General features: G+C 49.6%; 2 protein-coding genes across 2 annotated transcripts in view; one reads left to right on the top strand and one right to left on the bottom strand.

The window, feature by feature from the left end:
- Positions 1-2,066, bottom strand: part of LOC308184750 (uncharacterized protein) — a 224,008-nt gene extending 221,942 nt beyond the window's left edge. The window contains exon 1 of the mRNA XM_080572186.1: positions 1,371-2,066. Coding sequence (XP_080428312.1) covers positions 1,371-1,490 — 120 coding nt within the window. The 5' untranslated portion in view covers positions 1,491-2,066. The remainder of the gene's footprint in view (positions 1-1,370) is intronic.
- Positions 2,067-5,980: 3,914 nt separating this feature from the next.
- Positions 5,981-14,524, top strand: part of LOC308184721 (uncharacterized protein) — a 155,403-nt gene continuing 146,859 nt past the window's right edge. The window contains exon 1 of the mRNA XM_080572095.1: positions 5,981-10,204. Within this exon, the coding sequence (XP_080428221.1) occupies positions 6,004-9,057 (3,054 nt within the window). The 5' untranslated portion in view covers positions 5,981-6,003 and the 3' untranslated portion in view covers positions 9,058-10,204. The remainder of the gene's footprint in view (positions 10,205-14,524) is intronic.

The raw sequence follows: 14,524 nt of genomic DNA, 5'->3' as shown, positions 1-14,524 counted from the left end.
CATCCAGGTCCCTGAGCAAAAGCAATTCCACGAATGGGTTTGCCTTTTCCTGAGGCAGGAGTAGCCCAGACTGTTTTACCCAGCATGTTTCTTACGTGCACTACAGGAACTTTATCCCCTTCTACAGTGCGTAACAGGTTTGATTGGGCAGGTCCAGCTCGGTTGGCAGATCCCCTAGTATTGACTAACCAGGTGGCCTTTGCCAAATGTGTATCCCAATTTTTGAATGTCCCAGCACCCATTGCTTTCAGTGTAGTCTTCAACAGTCCATTGTATCGTTCAACTTTTCCAGAGGCTGGTGCATGATAGGGGATGTGATACACCCACTCAATACCATGTTCTTTGGCCCAAGTGTCTATAAGGTTGTTTCGGAAATGAGTCCCGTTGTCTGACTCAATTCTCTCTGGGGTGCCATGTCGCCATAAGACTTGCTTTTCAAGGCCCAGGATAGTGTTCCGGGCGGTGGCATGGGGCACAGGATATGTTTCCAGCCATCCGGTGGTTGCTTCCACCATTGTAAGTACGTGGCGCTTGCCGTTGCGGGTTTGAGGGAGTGTGATGTAATCAATCTGCCAGGCCTCTCCATATTTATATTTCAGCCATCGTCCTCCATACCAAAGAGGTTTTGACCGTTTGGCTTGCTTGACTGCAGCACATGTTTCACAGTCATGAATAACCTGTGCTATAGTGTCCATGGTCAGGTCCACCCCTCGATCACGAGCCCATCTGTAGGTTGCATCTCTACCTTGATGGCCTGAGGTGTCATGGGCCCATCGGGCTATAAATAATTCACCTTTATGTTGCCAGTCCAGGTCCACCTGAGCCACTTCAATCTTAGCAGCCTGATCCACCTGCTGGTTGTTTTGGTGTTCTTCAGTAGCCCGATTCGTGGGCACATGAGCATCTACATGGCGTACCTTTACAACCAGGTTCTCTACCCGGGCAGCAATATCTTGCCACAATGCCGCAGCCCAGATGGGTTTGCCCCTGTGCTCCCAGTTGTTCTGCTTCCATTGCTGTAACCACCCCCACAGGGCATTTGCTACCATCCATGAATCAGTATAGAGATAGAGAACTGGCCACTTTTCTCGTTCAGCAATATCTAAAGCCAGCTGGATGGCTTTCACTTCTGCAAACTGACTCGATTCACCTTCTCCCTCAGCAGCTTCTGCAACTCGTCGTGTAGGACTCCATACAGCAGCCTTCCATCTCCGATGCTTTCCCACAATACGACAGGACCCATCAGTGAACAGGGCATATTTCTTCTCATTTTCTGGTAGCTTGTTGTACAGTGGGGCTTCTTCAGCACGGACCACCTGCTCCTCTGGTGATATCCCAAAGTATTTGCCTTCTGGCCAGTCCATAATCACCTCCAAGATTCCTGGGCGACTGGGGTTTCCTATTCGAGCCCGCTGAGTAATCAGTGCAACCCACTTGCTCCATGTAGCATCAGTTGCATGATGCGTAGAGGGGACCCTTCCTTTGAACATCCAGCCTAGTACCAGCAGTCGGGGTGCCAGGAGGAGCTGCGCTTCAGTACCGACCACTTCCGAAGCAGATCGAGCTCCTTCATATGCTGCCAATCTCTTTTTCAGTTCGAGTGTAGTGGGCCTCAGATCCTCTGTATCCCCGACTCCAAAACCCTAGGGGTCAACCTCGAGTTTCCCCAGGTTCTTTCTGCCAGAGGCTCCAGGTGGAGCCATTCTCCCCTTGTCGTTGCTCAGGGCCCCATTCAAAAGCATTCTTCTTACGGGTTACTTGGTAGAGCGGGTTTACAATCAGACTGTAATTTGGAATGTGCATTCTCCAAAACCCCATGACACCTAGGAAAGTTGGTGTTTCTTTTTTGCTAGTTGGTGGAGACATAGCTGTTATTTTGTTGATCACATCCATTGGGATTTGACGACGTCCATCTTGCCATTTTATTCCTAAAAACTGGATCTCTCGTGCAAGTCCTTTACCTTTATTTTGTTTTATGGCAAAACCGGCCTTCAGAAGGATTTGGACTATTTTCTTCCCTTTCTCGAAAACTTCCTCTGCAGTGTCACCCCACACAATGATGTCATCGATGTACTGCAGGTGTTCAAGAGCTTCCCCCTCTTCCAGCGCAGACTGGATCAGTCCATGGCAAATGGTAGGGCTGTGTTTCCACCCCTGGGGCAGCCTATTCCAAGTATATTGGACTCCCCTCCAAGTGAAAGCAAACTGTGGCCTTGTCCTGGTTCCAGTTAGGACAGAGTTAAGTAGCTCATAGTAGCTGGTAGGGTGCTATGTTTTGGATTAGGATGAGAAGAGCGCTGATAACATGCTGATGTTTTAATTGTTGCAGAGCAGTGTTTACACCAGGCCAAGGACTTTTCGGCTTCTTGCTCTGTCCTGCCAGCGAGCAGGCTGGGGGTGCAGCAGGAGCTGGGAGGGGACAGACCCAGGACAGCTGACCCAAACTGGCCAAAGGGGTATTCCATACCATCTGACGTCATGCTAAACAATATATAGGGGTGGCTGGCCGGGGTGGGGGGGCCGGCTGCTCGGGAATAGGCTGGGCATCGCTCAGCGGGTGGTGAGCAATTGCATTGTGCATCACTTGTTTTCTTACACATTATTATTGTTAATACTATTACCATTATCACTATTATTATTATTATTGTTATTATTATTTTCCTGTCTTAATAAACTGTCTTTATCTCAACTCACCGGCTTCACTTTCCCGTTTCTCTCCCCCATCCCAGAGAGGGAGGGGGGAGGGTGAGCGAACGGCTGTGTGGTGTTTAGCTGCCAGCCGGGTTAAACCACAACAGTCCTTTTGGCGCCCAACGTGGGGCCCGAAGGGTTGAGATATCGACAAATCTGACCAGAGTGTGTTAAACTAAAATTGGTATAAGTATTGGACCTGCTTAATAGTTGCTAGTCACGATGTTGATTGCCTTAATCTCCAGTCTGCTGTACCTGTATTCCAAATTGAGTTTTATGGTGCGTTACTTTCTGTATGTGCTCCCTGTTGCACTGTTTATCCTTTCCGGGCCCTGGTTTAAGATTGTTATGGTACTGTGCGGTGTAGCAATGGCTTATGAAATGATGAAATATCTGGTCACGACTTTAACCTGGTATTTGTACTCAGCACTGACGTCGACTCTATACTTTGGAACCCATATCTCGGAAACTATTAGCAATTACACCTATTGCCTGTTTTCGTTAGGGAGCCAATCTGTGAAGGGGACAGGGGAAGACATGTTTCCCTACCTGTTCACTCTCCCTTTCTCCTTCACCACCACCCTCTTATCCCCCGAGCTAGTTACGGTGGTTCTCCGAGATGTTGAATATCCTTGGGATACTCAGACCAGCCTGCTCTTGTTGTTATGTCTCCTGAATGCGCTTCAGATTTTGTGGAGGGTTAAACAACTACTTAGGAATCTCATCCGGAGATCTGTCTTGAGGCGGGATAGTTGCGAGTGGCAGGGAGTGTGGGAGGATATGGGCAGGTTTCTAGAGCAGTGGTCACCTCCAGTGTTTTGGACATTCACCCCTGAACAACTGCAAAATCCTAAAAAGCTGGCAGAATGCTTGAAAAAAAGGTGTCATGACTCTGGCAGTTCCAAAGTGACACAAATCACTGTAGCGTGCTGGGGTCTGGCTTGTGCCTATGGAGCTGCAATTGATGCTACTAGCAACCTAGCTCCAGCTCCTGCAGCCGTTCCAGCTCCAGCTCCTGCAGCCACTCCAGCTGCAGCTCCTGCAGCCGCTCCAGCTCCAGCTCCTGCAGCCGCTCCAGCTCCAGCTCCTGCAGCCGCTCCAGCTCCTGCAGCCGCTCCAGTTCCAGCTCCTGCAGCCGTTCCAGTTCCAGCTCCTGCAGCCGCTCCAGCTCCTGCAGCCGCTCCAGCTCCAGCCCCTGCAGCCGCTCCAGCTCCTGCAGCCGTTCCGGCTCCTGCAGCCGCTCCAGCTCCAGCCCCTGCAGCCACTCCAGCTCCAGCTCCTGCAGCCGCTCCTGCTCCTGCAGCTACTCCAGCTCCAGCTCCTGCAGCCGCTCCAGCTCCTGCAGCCGTTCCGGCTCCTGCAGCCGCTCCAGCTCCAGCTCCTGCAGCCGCTCCAGCTCCAGCTCCTTCAGCCGTTCCGGCTCCTGCAGCCGCTCCAGCTCCAGCTCCTGCAGCCGCTCCAGCTCCAGCTCCTGCAGCCGTTCCAGCTCCAGCCCCTGCAGCCGCTCCAGCTCCTGCAGCTGCCCCAGCTCGTGCAGCTGCTCCCACTCCTGTGGCTGGGTCAGAGAAACGAGCTGTAGCAGTGCAAGTTGCCCCCGCAGAGGGTATTACAACCCCTGTGGCAGACCCTGTGTCTGGGTCAGAGAAACGAGCTGTAGCAGTGCAAGTTGACCCCGCAGAGGGTATTCCAACCCCTGTGGCAGACCCTGTGTCTGGGTCAGAGAAACGAGCTGTAGCAGTGCAAGTTGCCCCTGTAGACAAGGTGAAAAAATGGTATAGAGGCTCAGGTCGTTTAAAACGCAGACAGTCTTCTGCTAAGTCTGGGCGTAGTGAAGACGAGGCTGGGCCATCAAAGGTGCAGGAGACTGAAGATGAGGATGAGGATGGCGAAAAATCAACAGTAACTACCCGGACTCTACACCAGCCATCAAAGGTGCAGAAGACTGAAGATGAGGATGAGGATGTCGAAAAATCAACAGTAATTACCCGGACTCTATACCAGCGTGAGCTACGAGATGTGCGAAAAGATTTTGGTCGCTGTATAGGCGAGCAGCTTGTCACCTGGCTGCTCCGGTGCTGGGACACGGGAGCCAATTATGTGGAATTGGAGGGCAAGGAAGCCAGGCGGCTGGGATCCCTTGCTAGGGACGCATGCATTGACAAAGCAATTGGAGATGGAGCACAATCTCGCAGCCTCTGGAGGCGTCTCCTGTCAGCTGTGAAGGAAAGGTATCCCTTCAAGGAAGAACTTGTATGTTTACCAAGCAAATGGACCACCATGGAGAAGGGAATTCAGTACCTGAGGGAATTGGCCGTACGGGAAGTAATTTATAAGGACCTAGACGACGCACAAACATCCACAGATCCAGATGCAGTCCGGTGTACACTACCCATGTGGCGGAAGTTTGTACAGAGTGCCCCATCATCATATGCCAACTCATTGGCAATACTAGCCTGGAAAACGGAGGAGAATCCCACAGTGAATGAAGTGACTAAAATACTCCGGCAGTACGAAGGAAATCTCTCCTCTTCCCTAAAGGCCTGTGTCTCAGCTGTGGAGAAACTCTCTGAAGAGGTCCACCAACTTAAAGAGAATTTATCTTCCCCTCCACCTGAACGAACCAGTGTCCACCAGCTAAAAGAGAATGCTTTAGAGAAACTTTCTGAAAAGATCCACCAACTTGAAGAAAGATTATCTTCCCCTTCACCTGAACGAACCAGTGTCCACCAGCTAAAAGAGAATGCTTTGGAGAAACTTTCTGAAAAGATCCACCAACTTGAAGAAAGATTATCTTCCCCTTCACCTGAACGAACCAGTGTCCACCAGCTAAAAGAGAATACCTTGGAGAAACTTTCTGAAAAGATCCACCAACTTGAAGAGAGATTATTTTCCTCCCCACCTGTACAAACCAGTGTCTCAGCTATTAGGGGTAAACGTTCATCTATGCAAGGAAGACAATATGGTGGGCACACACACCGCGCCACCCTGTGGTTTTACCTACGTGACCATGGAGAGGACATGAGAAAATGGGATGGAAAATCTACTGCGACCCTAGAGGCACGGGTACGTGAATTGCAAAGGAAAACAATTGGGAAAAAGGAGTTCTCTGAAAGGTTTGCTGCTCCAACTTCCAGCAGGCAGTCCTTTAAACACAGAAATGAAGATTCTGACCAGGACTAGAGGGGCCCTGCCTCCAGCCAGGGGGAGGAAAGGGACAATCGAGTTTATTGGACTGTGTGGATTCGATGGCCTGGCACGTCAGATGCACAGAAGTATAAGGCTTTGGTAGACACCGGTGCACAATGTACTCTAATGCCATCAAGCTATAAAGGGCCAGAGCCCATCTGTATTTATGGTGTGACGGGGGGATCCCAGCAGTTAACTGTATTGGAGGCTGAAGTAAGTCTAACCGGTAATGAGTGGCAAAAGCACCGTATTGTGACTGGCCCAGATGCTCCGTGCATCCTTGGCATAGACTGTCTCAGAAGAGGATATTTCAAGGACCCAAAAGGGTTCCGCTGGGCTTTTGGCATAGCTGCTTTGGAGACAGAGGACATTAAACAGTTGTCTACCTTGCCTGGTCTCTCAGAGGACCCTTCTGTTGTGGGGTTGCTGAGGGTTGAAGAACAGCAAGTGCCGATCGCTACCACAACTGTGCACCGGCGGCAATATCGCACCAACCGAGACTCCCTGAGTCCCATCCATAAGCTAATTCGTCAACTGGAGAGCCAAGGAGTGATCAGCAAGACTCATTCACCTTTTAATAGTCCCATATGGCCAGTGCGAAAGTCTAATGGTGAGTGGAGACTAACAGTGGACTATCGTGGCCTGAACGAAGTCACGCCACCACTGAGTGCTGCAGTGCCGGACATGCTAGAACTCCAGTATGAACTGGAATCAAAGGCAGCCAAGTGGTATGCCACAATTGATATCGCTAATGCATTTTTCTCCATCCCTCTAGCAGCACAGTGCAGGCCACAGTTTGCTTTCACTTGGAGGGGAGTCCAATATACTTGGAATCGGCTGCCCCAGGGGTGGAAACACAGCCCTACCATTTGCCATGGACTGATCCAGTCTGCGCTGGAGCAGGGGGAAGCTCCTGAACACCTGCAGTACATCGATGACATCATTGTGTGGGGTGACACTGCAGAAGAAGTTTTCGAGAAAGGGAAGAAAATAGTCCAAATCCTTCTGAAGGCCGGTTTTGCCATAAAACAGAATAAAGTTAAAGGACCTGCACGAGAGATCCAGTTTTTAGGAATTAAATGGCAAGATGGACGTCGTCAAATCCCAATGGATGTGATCAACAAGATAACAGCTATGTCTCCACCAACTAGCAAAAAAGAAACACAAACTTTCCTAGGTGTCGTGGGGTTTTGGAGAATGCATATTCCAAATTACAGTCTGATTGTAAACCCGCTCTACCAAGTAACCCGTAAGAAGAATGCTTTTGAATGGGGCCCTGAGCAACGACAAGCCTTTGAACAAATTAAGCAGGAAATAGTTCATGCAGTAGCCCTCGGGCCAGTCCGAACAGGACCAGATGTAAAGAATGTGCTCTACACCGCAGCCGGGGAGAATGGTCCCACCTGGAGCCTCTGGCAGAAAGAACCTGGGGAAACTCGAGGTCGACCCCTGGGGTTTTGGAGTCGGGGATACAGAGGATCTGAAGCCCGCTATACTCCAACTGAAAAGGAGATATTGGCAGCATATGAAGGAGTTCGATCTGCTTCGGAAGTGGTCGGTACTGAAGCGCAGCTCCTCCTGGCACCCCGACTGCCGGTACTAGGCTGGATGTTCAAAGGAAGGGTCCCCTCTACGCATCATGCAACTGATGCTACATGGAGCAAGTGGGTTGCACTGATTACTCAGCGGGCTCGAATAGGAAACCCCAGTCGCCCAGGAATCTTGGAGGTGATTATGGACTGGCCAGAAGGCAAATACTTTGGGATATCATCAGAGGAGGAGGTGGTTCGTGCTGAAGAAGCCCCCCTGTACAACAAGCTACCGGAAAATGAGAAGAAATATGCCTTGTTCACTGACGGGTCCTGTCGTATTGTGGGAAAGCATCGGAGATGGAAAGCTGCTGTATGGAGTCCTACACGACGAGTTGCAGAAGCTGCTGAGGGAGAAGGTGAATCGAGTCAGTTTGCAGAAGTAAAAGCCATTCAGCTGGCTTTAGATATTGCTGAACGAGAAAAGTGGCCAGTTCTCTATCTCTATACTGATTCATGGATGGTAGCAAATGCCCTGTGGGGGTGGTTACAGCAATGGAAGCAGAACAACTGGCAGCGCAGGGGCAAGCCCATCTGTGCTGCGGCATTGTGGCAAGATATTGCTGCCCGGGTAGAGAACCTGGTTGTAAAGGTACGCCATGTAGATGCTCATGTGCCCAAGAATCGGGCTACTGAAGAACACCAAAACAACCAGCAGGTGGATCAGGCTGCTAAGATTGAAGTGGCTCAGGTGGACCTGGACTGGCAACATAAAGGTGAATTATTTATAGCCCGATGGGCCCATGACACCTCAGGCCATCAAGGTAGAGATGCAACCTACAGATGGGCTCGTGATCGAGGGGTGGACCTGACCATGGACACTATAGCACAGGTTATTCATGACTGTGAAACATGTGCTGCAGTCAAGCAAGCCAAACGGTCAAAACCTCTTTGGTATGGAGGACGATGGCTGAAATATAAATATGGAGAGGCCTGGCAGATTGATTACATCACACTCCCTCAAACCCGCAACGGCAAGCGCCACGTACTTACAATGGTGGAAGCAACCACCGGATGGCTGGAAACATATCCTGTGCCCCATGCCACCACCCGGAACACTATCCTGGGCCTTGAAAAGCAAGTCTTATGGCGACATGGCACCCCAGAGAGAATTGAGTCAGACAACGGGACTCATTTCCGAAACAACCTTATAGACACTTGGGCCAAAGAACATGGTATTGAGTGGGTGTATCACATCCCCTATCATGCACCAGCCTCTGGAAAAGTTGAACGATACAATGGACTGTTGAAGACTACACTGAAAGCAATGGGTGCTGGGACATTCAAAAATTGGGATACACATTTGGCAAAGGCCACCTGGTTAGTCAATACTAGGGGATCTGCCAACCGAGCTGGACCTGCCCAATCAAACCTGTTACGCACTGTAGAAGGGGATAAAGTTCCTGTAGTGCACGTAAGAAACATGCTGGGTAAAACAGTCTGGGCTACTCCTGCCTCAGGAAAAGGCAAACCCATTCGTGGAATTGCTTTTGCTCAGGGACCTGGATGCACTTGGTGGGTAATGCAAAAGAATGGGGAGGTCCGGTGTGTACCTCAAGGGGATTTGATACTGGGTGAGAATAGCCCATGAGTTGAATTGTGTTATGTTAATTATTATATAATAATGTATGTCATCACTACCATGATTGCTATATACCATAGATGAAAATGGTGATTAATTAGAATGTATTGGACAGAGTGTAACCTGAGCATGACATAAATGGTATGGAATAAGGGGTGGATATCCGTCCTGGTTCCAGTTAGGACAGAGTTAAGTAGCTCATAGTAGCTGGTAGGGTGCTATGTTTTGGATTAGGATGAGAAGAGCGCTGATAACATGCTGATGTTTTAATTGTTGCAGAGCAGTGTTTACACCAGGCCAAGGACTTTTCGGCTTCTTGCTCTGTCCTGCCAGCGAGCAGGCTGGGGGTGCAGCAGGAGCTGGGAGGGGACAGACCCAGGACAGCTGACCCAAACTGGCCAAAGGGGTATTCCATACCATCTGACGTCATGCTAAACAATATATAGGGGTGGCTGGCCGGGGTGGGGGGGCTGGCTGCTCGGGAATAGGCTGGGCATCGGTCAGCAGGTGGTGAGCAATTGCATTGTGCATCACTTGTTTTCTTACACATTATTATTGTTAATACTATTACCATTATCATTATTATTATTATTATTGTTGTTGTTATTATTTTCCTGTCTTAATAAACTGTCTTTATCTCAACTCACCGGCTTCACTTTCCCGTTTCTCTCCCCCATCCCAGAGAGGGAGGGGGGAGGGTGAGCGAACGGCTGTGTGGTGTTTAGCTGCCAGCCGGGTTAAACCACAACAGGCCTACACTCTGCTGCTAGAGGGATGGACAAAAAATGCATTAGCGATATCAGTCGTAGCATACCACTTGGCTGCCTTTGATTCCAGTTCATACTGGAGTTCTAGCATGTCCGGCACTGCAGCACTCAGTGGTGGCGTGACTTCGTTCAGGCCACGATAGTCCACTGTTAGTCTCCACTCACCATTAGACTTTCGCACTGGCCATATGGGACTATTAAAAGGTGAATGAGTCTTGCTGATCACTCCTTGGCTCTCCAGTTGACGAATTAGCTTATGGATGGGAATCAGGGAGTCTCGGTTGGTGCGATATTGCCGCCGGTGCACAGTTGTGGTAGCGATCGGCACTTGCTGTTCTTCAACCCTCAGCAACCCCACAACAGAAGGGTCCTCTGAGAGACCAGGCAATGTAGACAACTGTTTAATGTCCTCTGTCTCTAAGGCAGCTATCCAAAAGCCCACCAGAACCCTTTTGGGTCCTTGAAATATCCTCTTCTGAGACAGTCTATGCCAAGGATGCACGGAGCATCTGGGCCAGTCACAATACGGTGCTTTTGCCACTCATTACCGGTTAGACTCACTTCAGCCTCCAATACAGTTAACTGCTGGGATCCCCCCGTCACACCATAAATACAGATGGGCTCTGGCCCTTTATAGCTTGATGGCATTAGAGTACATTGTGCACCGGTGTCTACTAAAGCCTTGTACTTCTGTGCATCTGACGTGCCAGGCCATCAAATCCACACAGTCCAATAAACTCGACTGTCCCTTTCCTCCCCCTGGCAGGAGTCAGGGCCCCTCTACTCCTGGTCAGAATCTTCATTTCTGTGTTTAAAGGACTGCCTGCTGGAAGTTGGAGCAGCAAACTTTTCAGAGAACCCGTTTTTCCTGATTATTTTCTTTTGCAATTCACGTACCCGTGCCTCTAGGGTCGCAGTAGATTTTCCATCCCATTTTCTCATGTCCTCTCCATGGTCACGTAGGTAAAACCACAGGGTGGCATGGGGTGTGTGCCCACCATATTGTCTTCCTTGCATAGATGAATGCTTACCCCTAATAGCTGAGACACTGGTTTGTACAGGTGGGGAGGAAAATAAACTCTCTTTAAGTTGGTGGACCTCTTCAGGAAGTTTCTCCAAAGTATTCTCTTTTAGTTGATGGACACTTTCCAAAAGTTTCTCCACAGCCGAGACGCAGGCCTGTAGGGAAGTGGAGAGACTTTCTTCATACTGCCGGAGCTGTTTAGCCACTTCATCCACTGTGGGTTCCTCATCCTCTTTCCAGGCCATTACTGCCAATGAGCTGGCATATGATGATGGTGCACTCCGTACAAACTTCCGCCACATGGGTCATGTACACTGGACTTCATCTGGATCTGTGGATATTTGTGCGTCGTCTAGGTCCCTATAAATCACCTCCCGTATGGCTAATTCCCTCAGGTACTGGATTCCCTTCTCCATGGTGGTCCACTTGCCTGGTAGACATACAAGTTCTTCCTTGAAGGGATGCATTTCCTTCACAGCTGACAGGAGACGCCTCCAGAGGCTGTGAGATCTTGCTCCATCTCCAATTGCTTTGTCAATGCCTGGGTCTCTAGCAAGGGATCCCAGCCGCCTGGCTTCCCTGCCCTCTAATTCCACACAATTGGCTCCGGTGTCCCAGCACCGGAGCAGCCAGGTGACAAGCTGCTCACCTATGCAGCGACCAAAATCTTTTCGCACATCTCGTAGCTCACGCTGGTATAGGGTTCGGGTAGTTACTGTTGATTTTTCGACATCCTCATCTTCATCTTCATCCTCCTGCACCTCTGATGGCCCAGCCTCGTCTTCTCTATACCTAAACCTAGCAGAAGACTGTCTGCGTTCTAAACGACCTGAGTCTCTATACCATTTTTTCACCTTGCCTACAGGGGCAACTTGCACTGCTACAGCTCGTTTCTCTGACCCAGCCACAGGGTCTGCCACAGGGGTTGGAATACCCTCTGTAGGGGCAACTTGCACTGCTACAGCTCGTTTCTCTGACCCAGCCACAGGGTCTGCCACAGGGGTTGGAATACCCTCTGCAGGGGCAACTTGCACTGCTACAGCTCGTTTCTCTGACCCAGCCACAGGAGTGGGAGCGGCTGCAGGAGCTGGAGTGGCTGCAGGGGCTGGAACTGGAACAGCTGCAGGAGCTGGAACTGGAACGGCTGCAGGAGCTGGAGTGGCTGCGGGAGCTGGAACTGGAACAGCTGCAGGAGCTGGAACTGGAGCGGCTGCGTGAGCTGGAGCGGCTGCAGGAGCTGTCACTAGGTTGATAGTAGCATCAATTGCAGCTCCATAGGCACAAGCCAGACCCCAGCACACTACAGTGATTTGTGTCTCTTTGGAACTGCCAGAGTCATGACACCCTTTTTTCAAGCATTCTACCAGTTTTTTAGGATTTTGCAGTTGTTCAGGGGTGAATGTCCAAAACACTGGAGGTGCCCACTGCTCTAGAAACCTGCCCATATCCTCCCACACTCCCTGCCACTCATAACTATCCCGCTTCAAGACAGATCTCCGGATGAGATTCCTAAGTAGTTGTTTAACCTTAAACAAAACCTGAAGCGCATTCAGGAGACATAACAACAAGAACATCTTGGAGAACTATCGTAACTAGCTCGGGGGATAAGAGGGTGGTGAAGGAGAAAGGGAGAGTGAACAAGTAGGAAAAAATGTCTTCCCCTGTCCCCTCCACAGACTGGCTCCCTGACGAAAAAAGGCAATAGGTGTAATTGCTAATAGTTTCCGAGATATGGGTTCCAAAGTATAGAGTCGACGACAGTGCTGAGTACAAATACCAGGTTAGAGTCATGACCAGAAATCTCATCATTTCATAAGCCATTGTTACACCGCACAGTACCATAACAATCTTAAACCAGGGCCCGGAAAGGATAAACAGTGCGACAGGGAGCACATACAGAAAGTAACGTGCTATAAAACTCAATTTGGAAAACGGGCACACCAGACCTGAGATTAAGGCAATCAACATTGTGACTAGCAATTATTAAGCAGGTCCAATACTTATATCACTTTTAGTTTAACACAGTCTGGTCAAATCTGTCGATATCTCAACCCTTCGTGCCCCACATTGGGCACCAAAAGGACTGTTGTGGTTTAACCCGTCTGGCAGCTAAACACCACACAGCCGTTCGCTCACCCTCCCCCCCCTCTCTGGGATGGGGGAGAGAAACGGGAAAGTGAAGCCTGTGAGTTGAGATAAAGACAGTTTATTAAGACAGGAAAATAATAACAACAACAATAATAATAATAATAATGATAATAGTATTACTAATAATAATGTGTATGAAACAAGTGATGCACAATGCAATTGCTCACCACCTGCTGACCGATGCCCAGCCTATCCCCGAGCAGCTGGCCCCCCTACCCCGGCCAGCCACCCCTATATATTGTTCAGCATGATGTCAGATGGTATGGAATACCCCTTTGGCCAATTTGGGTCAGCTGTCCTGGGTCTGTCCCCTCCCAGCTCCTGCTGCACCCCTAGCCTGCTCGCTGGCAGGACAGAGCGAGAAGCTGAAAAGTCCTTGGCTTGGTGTAAGCACTGCTCTGCAACAATTAAAACATCAGCATGTTATCAGCGCTCTTCTCATCCTAATCCAAAACATGGCACCCTACCGGCTACTAGGAGGAAAATTAACTCTGTCCTAACTGAAACCAGGACAACATAGCAAGGGGAACAAACAGAGTCAGAAGTTTGTGTGTAGGTACAGGTCTGGGACCTTACTGGTTTCACACAGAAAATACATGGTGGGATGGTTACATAACTGGTGTGCTGCGAAGGGGGGATATGGGCTTTTAGGAAGGACAGGATGGTAAGGCAAGGAAGGGGAGTTGCTCTTTATGTGAGAGAGCAGCAGGAGTGCATGGAGCTCTGCCTGGGGATGGATGATGTGCCAACAGAGAGAGAGTGGGCAGACCAACATGGGTGAAATTGTAGTGAGTGTCTGCTATAGACCTCCTGATCGGAAAGAAGTAGATGAGGCTTTCTGTGAGATATATAATCATATAGAAAATGGAGGTTTAATTAGCAATGTATATGGATAAATTGTGGGAAATATAGAAAAAGTAGGTTTAATTAGAAATGTGGATAAGACTCATGAGAATCCAGGGAATTCGGAAGACAAGAGAAATGTGGAGGATGAGAGTCACCATGGAGCCTGAGGCATACATAAATAACAAGAGGAGATAAGAGCAAGGACTGCTACAAGGCCCAAGAAAGAGGAAAGTAATGAACTGTCAACCAAAACCTGGCACGGGAACAGGAGGTTGATATAAGGTACCTGCCAGCCTGAGAAATACAAGGATCAAAGGACTGTAAAGGGGGGCTGGAGGGTTTTGTGGAAGGAAAACCTCTGGAAGGAAAAAACCCGGCATAGCCGGGTTGCAATGACTTACTTGATCACAATAAAAGTCCATGCACTCAGTCGCCGCAGTCTTCTTCGAACAGGTTGAAAAAGCCTCACATTCACAGGCCCTGGTCCTCATGGGGGACTTTAACCACCCTGATACCTGCTGGAAGGACAATACTGCAGTGCTAAAGCAATCTATGAGATTTCTTGAGTTCATTGATGACAACTTCCAGCACAGGTAAACTAGGAACCAGCAAGGAAAGGCAAGCAGCTGGACCACATACTTACAAACAAGGAAGAATTCATCAGGGACATGAAAGTTGGAGGCAGCCTTGG

This window comes from Anser brachyrhynchus (genome assembly GCF_964034855.1).
Source record: "Anser brachyrhynchus genome assembly, chromosome: W".
Lineage (NCBI taxonomy): Eukaryota > Metazoa > Chordata > Aves > Anseriformes > Anatidae > Anser > Anser brachyrhynchus.
This window is presented reverse-complemented; position numbering and strand designations above follow the sequence as displayed.